This window comes from Ictalurus furcatus, chromosome 4, assembly GCF_023375685.1.
Source record: "Ictalurus furcatus strain D&B chromosome 4, Billie_1.0, whole genome shotgun sequence".
Lineage (NCBI taxonomy): Eukaryota > Metazoa > Chordata > Actinopteri > Siluriformes > Ictaluridae > Ictalurus > Ictalurus furcatus.
In genome coordinates, this window is record NC_071258.1 from 7,835,904 (window position 1) to 7,848,442 (window position 12,539).

A 12,539-nucleotide genomic window follows, 5' to 3' on the forward strand; every position below is an offset into this window, starting at 1 on the left:
TTGAATTCTCAATTCTGATTGGTCAGACAGTGATCAATTTTCCATAACAGCAGCTCCGACAGTAGTGTAATTCAAATCCCAGGTTTTTATTAATGCACTCCATCTAATACATTGTTTCTGTAGTAACATATCCCAAGTCTAATAATAAGCGGATTAGAAAACTTGTTTTATAACAAAGACAAACATCTAATTGTTGAGACATAATGGAGTTTTCTGTAAGGAGACATTTATTCAACATTTATGGAAGGACTCTCTAATGTCGGCACTTTGTATTGGACAGTTTTCTTCCACAGGAAAGGATTCAGGACCGAGGACTTTGTGCTTTCTGGTTTCTTGGTAACGTGATTTTGTCTTAGGCTTTTAACTTTGAGAGAATAAACGAGAGGCTGGTGAGTAGGGATGCACCGAAATGAAAATTCTTGGCCGAAGCCGAAACCGAATATAATGAAAAACTTGGCCGAAGTGCCATTTTTTTCACCATTGCATAAATTAAATAGTCAAAGTGTGCTTTTTACTATTTTGTCTTGCTTTTCAAAGAAAAAAATCAATTACAAAAACTACAATTTCAAAATATTTATTTAACACTGAACATTTTTTTTCATTCCAGCAGGCATAGGCTACCAACAAGGTACAATATAACTTTAAATAAATAAATTAGTAAAATAAAATATTTGTATGTGGTCATCTTTGAGCCCCCCTTGAATAGCCTATGTTAGGCCTATAACTGCCTGCTGAATGAATTTAACTCTCTGTAGCCTACAACAAAAAGGTGCATTAAAAAGTGCATTGACTAGTGCAAAAAATGCTTCTATTCGGTTTAATACGGCTGATTTATATTCGGGATATATACCGCTCGCGTCCCTGTACACCTCGCGGAGTATTATAGTAGATATAGTAGAGTTAGAGGCGTTGTTAATGTTATGTTCCTTGATAGATTTAGTTAGTTTAAACTATAGATTAGTTCATTTAGTCCCCGCTGGTTTTTCCGCTCCCAGCCCATAGTACTAGTTCATGTTTCTTGTTTTGTGTTTCGACCCTGTTTTCTGTGACCGCGACTTTGATTCCTGCTTTGCCCCGTTTATGCCTGTTTGCCGATTGCCCGACCCTTTGCCTGTCTTGACAACGTTTTTTGGATTACTATTTGGATTTGTCTGCTTGCCCTTAAATAAATACGTCTTTACCTGCACCTGCTTCTGTACTCTACAACCTTACGTCTCGCGACGTGACGGAATACTCCGCGAGGTGTACACTGGAATAAAGTTGGTTTGACGTTGGACGTGCGATATTGGTGGATATGCGGAAATTAAGGGACCGTCTCTAAAGTTACATATGACATTGTTAAGCACGATTCTAACTTCAATAGCATTTGAAGGAAATGATTTACAGTCACAAAACCAACTTTAAAGTGTTCATCTAGGTGTCGGGTATGAGGCACACCTTTTAGATTTTTGGTATTTATTAAAATGAGCTATTAAATCACATTTAAATTAGACATGAATTTCACTGTAGAATGGGCCCATGCACAAAATATACTATTATTTAAAGCTCACTAGCATTTGAAGGAAATGACTTACAGTGAGAAAACCAACTGTAAAGTGTTCGACTAGGTGTCAGGTATGACGCACAACTTTTAGATTTTTGATATTTAACCCTACAAAGCATGAACCAAAAAAACCTTCACGAATGCATAAAGGGGGTCAAAATGACCCGTACTGGATTGAATGGTTTTCTTCAAAAATAGATGTCCTATTAATGAAATTATATATATATATATATATATATATATATATACACACACACAGTATCTCACAAAAGTGAGTACACCCTCACATTTTTGTAAATATTTGATTATATCTTTTCATGTGACCTCACTGAAGAAATGACACTTTGCTACAATGTAAAGTAGTGAGTGTACAGCTTGTGTAACAGTGTAAATTTGCTGTCCTCTCAAAATAACTCAACACACAGCCATTAATGTCTAAACCGCTGGCAACAAAAGTGAGTACACCCCTAAGTGAAAATGTCCAAATTGGGCCCAAAGTGTCAATATTTTGTGTGGCCACCATTATTTTCCAGCACTGCCTTAACCCTCTTGGGCATGGAGTTCACCAGAGCTTCACAGGTTGCCACTGGATTCCTCTTCCACTCCTCCATGACGACATCACGGAGCTGGTGGATGTTAGAGACCTTGTGTTCCTCCACCTTTTGTTTGAGGATGCCCCACAGATGCGCAATAGGGTTTAGTCCATCACCTTCACCCTCAGCTACTTTAGCAAGGCAGTGGTCGTCTTGGAGGTGTGTTTGGGGTCGTTATCATGCTGGAATACTGCCCTGAGGCCCAGTGTCGGAAGGCATTCCGAAGTACATGTTGGCATTCATGGTTCCCTCAGTGAACTGTAGCTCCCCAGTGCCGGCAGCACTCATGCAGCCCCAGACCATGACACTCCCACCACCATGCTTGACTGTAGGCAAGACACACTTGTCTTTGTGCTCCTCACCTGGTTGAACCTCTCCACTGCATGGAGGTAAACACACACTATGAGACTTCAGTGTATTAATGCTGTGGTATGTGTAGTGTTGTGTTGAGTTCAGTAGAGATCGATCGATATTGATTTGTATTTTAATAACAGATATTTTGCATGTTTTGCATCCATTTATCGGTTTTTCCGATATTACATAACCGATTATGGAAAACCGCTTAAATATCGGTAAAACCAGTCGATCTCTAGACTTCAGTGTATTAATGTTGTGGCATGTGTTGTGTTGATACTCTGTGTCTCCGTCACAGGAATCGATCAGTATGATCGGGATAGTATAATAAACGATTTTAAGATCGGGGCGTGTCGGCTGATGGTGGCCACATCGGTGGCAGCGAGAGGCCTGGACGTAAAGCATCTCATTCTAGTGGTGAACTACAACTGTCCCAATCATTATGTGGACTATGTCCACCGTGCCGGGAGGACTGGCAGAGCTGGAAATAAGATCTGATAATGCTGAGAATAATAATATACAGTATGTAACACAAGTGACTACATCCCTGTTGAATATCACTAAAATATGAGAAAATCATCAAAACTGGACAGATGAAGATTAGAAAACAAATCTCCTGGTCTTTTTCCAGTCTTCAACTGACTCACCGTTTGTGCTGCAGGACTTGGTGGTCTCACTGCGCCTTCAGCTGGAAACATTCAGAAACTTGAGATCGCCAAGAAACTGGCACTGAAGATCAACGCACAGAAAAACCTCGGCGCAGAAGCTCAGGTGAGACAGGAAGGCTCCATCCCAAACACTAAAAATTGCACACTAGTTAGAGTTCTTAGTAAAACGTTGGCTATTTTAAGGCTCTGTTCCAATCTTAACTACTAATTAGCCAATTAGCTAGCAGGCAATGCTGATTTTCAGCACACTTCTGCATTTGGGACACAACCCTGGACTTGGCTCTTTGTGTTATGTTGTAATTTTTTACCTCCAAATGTCAGGATGTAATGCAACAGGCCACTAACACCATCATGAGGGGTGGCACCATGATCGCACCCTCCGTCTCCGCTGAGACCATTGCCGAGCAGCTCGCAGAGAAAATCAACGCCAAGCTGAACTACACACCCATCGAGAAACTGGAGGAGGAGCGACAGAATCCTGAACAGGCAGAGAGTGTCAAGAGGTATGAAGAGGAGCTGGAGATCAATGACTTTCCCCAGGTAGACACAATCATTTTACCTCTTGATGCAGTGTGTGAGAGTGTGTGAGAGAGTGTGTGAGAGTGTGAGAGAGAGACACAGGTACACACACCTAACCCTGTGTGTACAGGGTTAGGTGTACATACACTCTGTGTGTGTGTGTGTGTGAGAGAGAGAGAGAGGGACAGGTACACACAAATATTGACCTGTTGTTGACGTGTTGTTGCGATGTTGTTGGCGTGTAGACGGCGAGGTGGAAGGTGACGTCTAAAGAGGCTCTGCAGAGGATTGGCGAATATTCAGAGGCTGCCATCACCATCAGAGGGACATACTTCCCTCCTGGGAAAGAACCCAAAGAGGGAGAACGCAAGATTTGCCTCGCCATCGAGATTAAGTACGAACGCACAGCAAAACATAGTTATGCTGCATAGTTAGGGTGCATCCCTACTGGTGAGGGGACGTTCGTTTATAGTTTATATAGCATACAGGTGTATCTCAAAAAATGACAGTAGAAATGTTAGGTTTTTTTCTGTAATTTAATTCAAAAAGTGGAACTTTCATGTATTCTAGATTCATTACACATAAATTCAAATATTTCAAGATTTTTTTTTTTGTTGTTGTTTTTAATCGATCAAAGCCACCTGGGCTTCCATAACACCTCAGCAGTGCCACTGCCTCCGTGCCACGCCACATTGATGCAGTAATTCGTGCAAGAGGAGCCCTGACCAATATCCGGTGCATAAATTAGCATAATTTTCATATTATAAATTCTTTATTCTAATATTTTGAGATACTGGATTTTTGACTTCCATGAAAAATAAATAACAAAATAAACTACAGAACACAAATAAATTTTTCCACGATATTCTAATTTTTTTTTTTTTTTAGATGCACCTCTAAGTGAGGACAAGAACTTGTATCACAGATGTTCTATGTATCTATAAAAGTATGACATGTCATTTAGTAATAAATAAAACATTTTAAGTTGTTGCCTAGGTACAAGAGAAATAAAGCACTTTGGGACATGCATGCTGTTGGAAAATGACCAACACACTATCATAGGATTATTTCCCTATAAACAGCACTCATTCAACCTGAGCATCATTCATTATACAGTATATTTCTTTTTTTGTAAATCACATAATGTGCCAGAATGTATATTATGGATTCAATCTGAACCTCAGTTCATAATTCTTTGATCATATACCTGCTTTACAGAAAATCAGAACAGATTCACACTCAAAAGTTTCTAAAAAAATTTTTTATTATAATTTATCCACTACTGGCAGCATATATTTATCACTAATTAATTAAGAAAAATAAAACAAGTGTTCTACCAAATAGATAAATCCTCACAGAAAATGTGACATTTCTGATACGTGCACAGGCCTTCATATACGTCAAAATCATTTCTGTAATTATCTCAATTTCAAACCACATCCAATTCTTCAGTAATGTTGTACAGACTTACCAATGTGGTCTGCAGCCCATTAAACAGAAGCAAGGACAGGAAGATTTCAGCATGTATTTAGGGGGGAAATGTTGGATGAGATAGACTGCCATTGTTTGTTAACCACATTAACCTTAGTTCCAGTGTTCTAAAGCAAACCCTGTATCTACATATTTGTGATTGGTGGAAAATTGTAGAAATGAGATTAATATATATATATATATATTACTTTTAAAATTGTCCAAATAGGGTGTTTAAATGTCTTTCATGCTGAGAGCTTCATCTGGTTCGGTTGAGTCTCTGCTGCTGGAGAAATCCGGTGATTCCACCTCATTCATGATGCTTTGGAGTCGAGTGAGTGACATTACTCTCTGTCTGGGTGTAGGAATATCCTCAGGTTCCTTTATGTGGCTGTACTGGTTTCCATCTTCATCATAGTTGTATACTTTAATAACTCTACTGACTCGTTTGGGCTGTTTGCACGCAATCGTCTCTGATCCAGGTCCAGCGTTCTGTTCCTCTCCTTCTTGGTCTTTGGGTTGATCTGATTCATCACCAGCTACTCCATTTGATGTGCAGTTTATGCCATTTTCAGCATCGCTGCTTATTGAGTCACCCTCCAGACAAGCTCCATCTTGGTTCTCTTGGTTTGTCTTGATGGTAGAGGGAGTCTTAATGGGCGCTGAGGTCTCTGGCGCAAACTCTACAGTGTCTTCTTCAGATTTTGGGTTTCTGTGGAAAAACACAGCCCTGAGTCTATGACTAGCGAGTCTCGTTGTCTCTCGGTGGCTACTTTTGTTAGGACACATCCTGGCCCTTGTTCTTTGTAGACACTTAATGACGTAGGGTTGACTGAATGCACCGAGTGTAAACGCCCCTATAAAGGTGACCAACACTGATGATGACACAGCTGCTGCAAAGTGAGCATCTGAGTAACGGATGGTGGACGTCTCGCCCTCTCTGGCTGTTCTTATCCTCGTTCTTGTCTTGTGTGTGTTTTCGCTCAATACATTTACTCTATATGGAATGGCTGCTGTGCCTCTACTGTCCACAAGGTGGCAACTGTAGAGTCCAGTGTGACTTAATGTAGCCTTTGAGATCCTCAAATTCCCATTACTCATCTCTATTGGGTCCTTATTGCTAAACTTGTGTCTATCTCCAAATGATCCAAATGGGGTCTGCCACCATATAACCAGTGCTACAGAACAGATGAACAGGAACACATTTACAACTTAGAAGAATATTTTAAACATTTTTTTAAAGTCTGAAACTCATTCTTAGCAACAAACTAAGAGGTAATATGTGAATGTAGTGTTTACCTTCGCTATTCTCATTCCTACATTGTAGCTCTGTAGCATTTCCCAGAATGACACTGACTGTGATTTTAGGCTTGATTTGTAATGTGCTCCTTTTTTTCTCCAGAAACTCAGGACTCGCTTTGGAGTTTGTCTCAGGTGTTTGAAGATAAAGTGTACTCCAAAACAGAAGCAGCCTCGTAAGGTGCCTGATCTTCATTGTTTCAAATCTAGACAAAGATTTAATACAATCATGTGTTATACACTGAGCTGCCAGTTTATTAGGCACACCTCCATTTGGCCATTGGCTAGTTTATTGGGATAGTTTATATAGGTCACTTTGTAGACGTACAGTTACTGAGATGGTCATTGCAAAACATCGACTTTGTGTTTCTATGTTATTTGCAAGTATTTAGCTCATCTTGTTTGAAAGTTTTATCTATGGCAGTGTCTTAACCTCCTGACAGAGCTAACCAGGATTCTGGGCTGAAATATCCTGGTACTTAGCAGGATTCATAATACCAACAACCTACACACAACACCCTGAAACACCAGTCACAAAACAGCCCCAAACCATCACTGATCCAACTCCACATTTTACAGTGAATATCAGGTGCCTTTACTTGTGCACAGTCATCAGTTGTGTCTACCAAATATCCAACTGTTTCAGACATGTGAAACTTGTCCCTAATTATGCTTAATGTTTTTTTTTTTTTTTTACTGCTTATGTTTTTACATCCATTACCTGATTGGCACAGGTCAACAACCATCTGGATCTTTTGTGTTGAAGAGTTCGTTGGGTTACACATGATAAGGGATGACGAAGGGATTTTACACATATGCAACCTCATATTTATACCTCAGGGAAACAGGACATACTTTTCAGTAGCAATAGCAAATTATTTTTCTGACGGCAAAGTTTTTCAAGAATTTGTTTGCATTTTAAAAATAAATATTACATAGGGCACACACTTGTTTGAAAGAAAATACACATGATACACACGTACCAGGTATACCAGCACCACACACACATTTCCACACCAAACTTGACAGTATTGTGCTGAGAATGGTCCACCACTCAAATAATACCTGGTCAATGGTGTTCCCTTTGCAAAAATGGGCAAATGGAAAAAATCTGATAAATTGTACTGAGTAGTATGGACTACAGTCTAATTTTATACCTACAATAAGACCTATATGGTAGGTTTAACTGATAAAATGGCAACTCATGCATTTGGTTGGCACTTGATACTGAACATGGGTGTCCCACATAAAGGTCATGGGTCATTTATGGCCTCAGACATGTTATATTTTTTTGAAAAATGTTTTAAAAATGAAAGGTAATAAGACCTACCACTAAGGATGTTTAAAAAAAAAATAAAAAAAATTCATGAACTCGTTACCCTTCTCAAAATTGTGTATAAGTCTATATTAATGTTGTCAAATTTGGTGGACAAGGCGGCTCCAAAGAAAAAGAAAACATGAGATTTCAGGGCTGCTGAAAAAATTTAGAATTTTTAGAAGTGCTGGAAAAAATGTAAATTTTGAGAAGTCTGTCTGTTTCATTTGATGTTCATTTTCATTTATGAAAAACAAAACATTACTTAGATTTTACAACTTTGTTACAAGATCAGTTTTTATAAGCTACCATCTGACATCTTTTAGAGGACCACAATGGAAATAAGCCTTTGGGCTTTATTGTGTTTTTTTCCCTCTACGATTACAGTCAGTAATACCTGTGCACTAATTTGATAGAAATTCCTACCTCTTCAGTGCAGTCAGATGAACGCAGCATTAAAACGGTCTGTTTGCTGGAGAAGTTTAATTGCTGTGTTTCACAGGTTGTGTTGTTTCTAAAAGAGGAGTAAAGTACAACCCTCACATGACACATTTTAAGTTCCATCTCGTGGTCCATGTTTAAAGATTAACATTTTGTCCATCCAAAGGAAAAAGGAAATGTTACAGGAATCTGAAATACTAGTTAGACTAACTGACTCACCTGTGTGTGAGCAGCTGCTGCTACTTCCCTAGTTGATGCAATATTTTCATTAGTCCAAAGATCAGATATGAAAATACACTGTATGTATAACAATTCCCCAGATGTTTTTGGATTTAACCGTATTAATAAAATCTTGTTCACTGCCACTAAAGTTTTCAGAATAAATTATGGAGCATTTTAGCCTAAATATATTTTGAATGCACAAATAGATGTCTTTTATTTAATTAATTATTATTATTGGCTTGTTTTGCTATTTTTTAAAAATCATTTTACTTTTATTTTATGTTTATTTACTTTTTAAGGGCTAAGCACCGCAGGTTCGAGGCACCTATTATATCTGTTAGTCTTCTTCTTCTTCTTCTTCTCATGAGTCTATGGCAGCACACAGAACTGCTTATGGGAAAGTTATGAAATTTGGCACACAGATAGAGGATAATCTCAACATTAAGCCTAGCATGTTTGGAGACGCTATCACTAATCCTCTAGCACCAGCAACTGCTCAAATTTTTACCTATGTTTATGCTAATAACATTTGAACCATGAGGCCTACAAACAAAATTCCTTTCCACCTAATTCCTTGGCTCAAAACAATTTGATTGCACTCTGTGGCATAATTTGTGGAGTCATAATTTTTCCCCTACCATTTTGAATCTTCTGAAAAACCTTTACATACTTTTTCAAACTCGTCCTAGAGGGTTCGTCCGATTTTCACCAGATTTAACTCAGATCATCATCAGACCATGCTGGCAAAAAGTTATTAAAAGCTTTTTAATTACGCATAAACAAATTTGACGGCGAGCACGCCAAAATGTTCATGAAGCTATATCTCTATAATGCTTTAGCGTATTCAGACCAAACTTAGTATGTGTCATAGTCATCATGACTTGAGGGTACCTACACAGTTTCAGAATAGCGCTACCTAGTGTTCACGAGATATGAAAAAAGCACATTTTTGCTTATAACTTCTGAATGGTTAATCCAAAATCATGAAACTGGTCTCTTCTGTGGGGATACTGAGTCAAATTATATGAAATTTTCTTAGGTTGGCCGTTTTGGGTGTCAGCCATTTTGAATTTAGTAATAAAATTATTTTACGAAAGACTTGGCGTATCGTTAATATAGTGTGTCATCACTGGCACCTATTGAATTTCTAAAGGCACTGAAAAAGTTTCAAGACAGTGCCATATTTTCATCAGACTGGTCTTGTTTGATTCCTTGGGTCATGCCGAGATGTTTAGTGTTTGATCCAAGTTTAATGACATAAACTGAGTTAACATGGTTCCAGTCTTCTTCACACTTAAAAGTGTCATAATATATATAAAAATAACTATTTCCCTTTATGTTCATATGTGCAACAGGGAGTAAAATACTTCTGTTACAGACAATATGTGCAAATGGCCTATAGATATCAATAAATAACATTCTTATCCATAATGTTAATGTGTGTTTTAACTAAAATATGAGAGGACCAAGAACCCTCAGATCCCTGTTCTGGGACCAATGCTAATGTTAACTTTAACTTAAGCTAATGTTAACTTAGTTCTTCTGACACAAAACATGCATAAAAATAAGCAATAATTTCTAACTGGAATCCTACAAGAGGAACCAAAAAGGTAGGAATGTTTAATTCAGTGGCCAGAAAGTAGACAATGTTTATGTCACACACACACACACACACACACACACACACACACACACAGAGAGAGTATCTGATGACAACTCAGTGTATTTACTAAAAACATGACATGAAGTGTGCACAGTGTTGTGAGCTACATGCCATAAGATGTCAGTATTGAGCTTCACAAGTTTTGAAATGTATCAGTGAGCATCTCCACCCATCTTCACCAAATGTGTAGGAGATAAGAGAACTCATGCTCAGACATGTTTTAGAAAACATAAACCCTGTTATGTGCAGCTGGGCAACTTACCTTTTGTAGGCCAAATGTTTGTGGACACCTAACCATCACACCCATATGTGCTTTTTGAACATCCCATTCCATATGTAGTCTCCCCTTTGCTGTTATAATAACCTTCACTTTTCTTGGAAGGCTTTCTATTAGATTTTGGACCATGGCTGTGGGGACTTGCCCATTCAGTCACAAGAGCATTAGTGAAGTCGGGCACTGATGTCAGGCGAGGAGGCCTGGTGCATAGTTTGCATTCCATCATTAATTCAGAAAGATATGTACACATTTTGGAGCAACATATGCTGCCATCCAGAACAGGACAACGCCAAACCACATTCTGCCCGGATTACAAGCGCATGGTTGCATAAGCAGAGAGTGCGGGTGCTAGCATGGCCTGCCTGCAATCCTGACCTGTCTCTGATTGAGAATGTGTGGCGCATTATGAAGTGCAAAATAAGGCAACAAAGGCCCTGTACAGTTGCGCAGCTGAAGAAATGCATAATGGATGAATGGGGGAAAATTACGCTTGCTAAACTTAACCAACTGGTGTCTTCAGTTCCCAAACGCTTAATAATTTTTATTAAAAGAAAAGGTGATGTTACACAGTTGTAAACAGTCGACTGTCCCAACTTTTTTGGAGTATTTTGCAGTCATCAAAATGAGTGTAAATTTTCAACAATAAATTAAATATGTTAAAAAAAAAAAAGTTAATAATGTGTTTTCAATGTAGTACAGGGTGAATAGAATTTTCATATGACTCTTTTTGTTTGTTTTTTTGCATTTTCCATACTGTCCCAATTTTTTTTCGGAATTGGGGTTGTAGGACAAATCATTAGGTCACCATTGTGCTGCAGGATTTCATTCCAACCAATCTGGAGCCAGTCAGGTGTGGCTCCTGATTGGCTGGAATGAAAAAATTAAGTCACACCAGCCCTTTGCAATTAACATTGGACACTTCTGCTATACAGTATCATTGCTGATAGTATGGTTGTTATGGGCAATTGGTAGTTTGTTTTTACCTTGTTATAATTATCTAGTTCTGACCTGAAAGTAAGACATTTGTCAGTCTAGTGTTCATGAAAAAGTATGTAAAAGTTATACGACTGATATGACGTATGCCTGATGCTTGATAAATAAACAGTGATTGAAAACTCAATGATTGTCAACTGTCTTCGGTCTGACTATTTACTGTTGAATGTTAGCTAAGTGGCTAAGGTTTGCTGTCAGTATGGTACTGAGATTTTTCACTGATACCTATCTTTTCTGATACCCATCACACTTTTCTTTCACACACCCATAAATTCATGCTTCATGCATTTTAATAGTGTAGGCATTTTCTGACAATAAGATAATGTATCAAAATATGCTACCTATAGTCTTCTCTGGAGGCATTTTCTGATTGTAAGATAGCATATCAAACAGTCTTCTGCTGAGGAGTTTTCTGATTGTAAGATAGCATATCAAGCAGTCTTCTGTCAAGGCATTTTCTGATAAGGTCACACTAATAAAGATGTCAAAATAGAACGAAATACTTGTGGTGTTGTTTTATGAATACCTATAACTGCATGATATGTGAGATACTAGTATGAGAGGACAGTTTATTGAGGTAGGACAACACCAGCATTTGAGGCACCCTCGCTAGAAGACAAATAAATACATTATATGGCCAAACGTCTGTGGACACCTGTTTGTTTGTCACACCCATATATGGGCCTTCAAACTGTTACCACAAAATTGGAACACAATTGTATAGGATGTCTTTCTATGCTTCACTAGAACTAAGAGGCCCAAACCTGTTCTAGCATAACAATACCCCTGTGCACAATGTGAGGTCCATGAAGACATTAATTGCTAAGTTTGGTATCATAGAAACTGAGTGAATTTTTCTTTAGCCCTGAATAATTCTCCACTTGGTGAAGTTTGTCATTAGGTAACTGAATGTCAATCAAAGAAGATTGCAGTGTTGTAATTTTGTATCTTCAGTGAACAGAGTGTTGTATTTTATCTTCAGTGAATGGAGGTGAGACCAATCATACAGGGTTTACAGGAAAAAATGTGGAAATACTTGTGTTTTATTGGCTGATAGGTCTCAATTCTGCCAAACGCTAGCTCACACAGTCCGTTAGCATGAGGGGAAAAATTGATATATGCCGATTTTTATTTATTTAATTTTTTTTTTACCAGTAAAGGGGTTGAAACTGAATCACAAAC

General features: G+C 38.2%; 2 protein-coding genes across 2 annotated transcripts; one reads left to right on the top strand and one right to left on the bottom strand.

Annotated features, from left to right (window-relative positions):
* The first annotated feature begins 2,315 nt into the window (after window positions 1-2,315).
* LOC128607188 (probable ATP-dependent RNA helicase DDX46) lies at window positions 2,316-4,714 on the top strand. Its single transcript, XM_053623880.1, has 5 exons — window positions 2,316-2,361; window positions 2,789-2,950; window positions 3,152-3,261; window positions 3,480-3,698; window positions 3,923-4,714. Exons 1-5 carry the CDS (start codon window positions 2,316-2,318, stop codon window positions 4,106-4,108), a joined length of 723 nt encoding a protein of 240 aa, XP_053479855.1. The 3' UTR covers window positions 4,109-4,714.
* A 435-nt stretch (window positions 4,715-5,149) lies between these two features.
* LOC128606535 (uncharacterized) lies at window positions 5,150-6,838 on the bottom strand. Its single transcript, XM_053622734.1, has 2 exons — window positions 6,447-6,838; window positions 5,150-6,325 (listed from the first exon to the last, which is right to left on the bottom strand). Exons 1-2 carry the CDS (start codon window positions 6,640-6,642, stop codon window positions 5,382-5,384), a joined length of 1,140 nt encoding a protein of 379 aa, XP_053478709.1. The 5' UTR covers window positions 6,643-6,838; the 3' UTR covers window positions 5,150-5,381.
* Window positions 6,839-12,539: the final 5,701 nt, after the last annotated feature.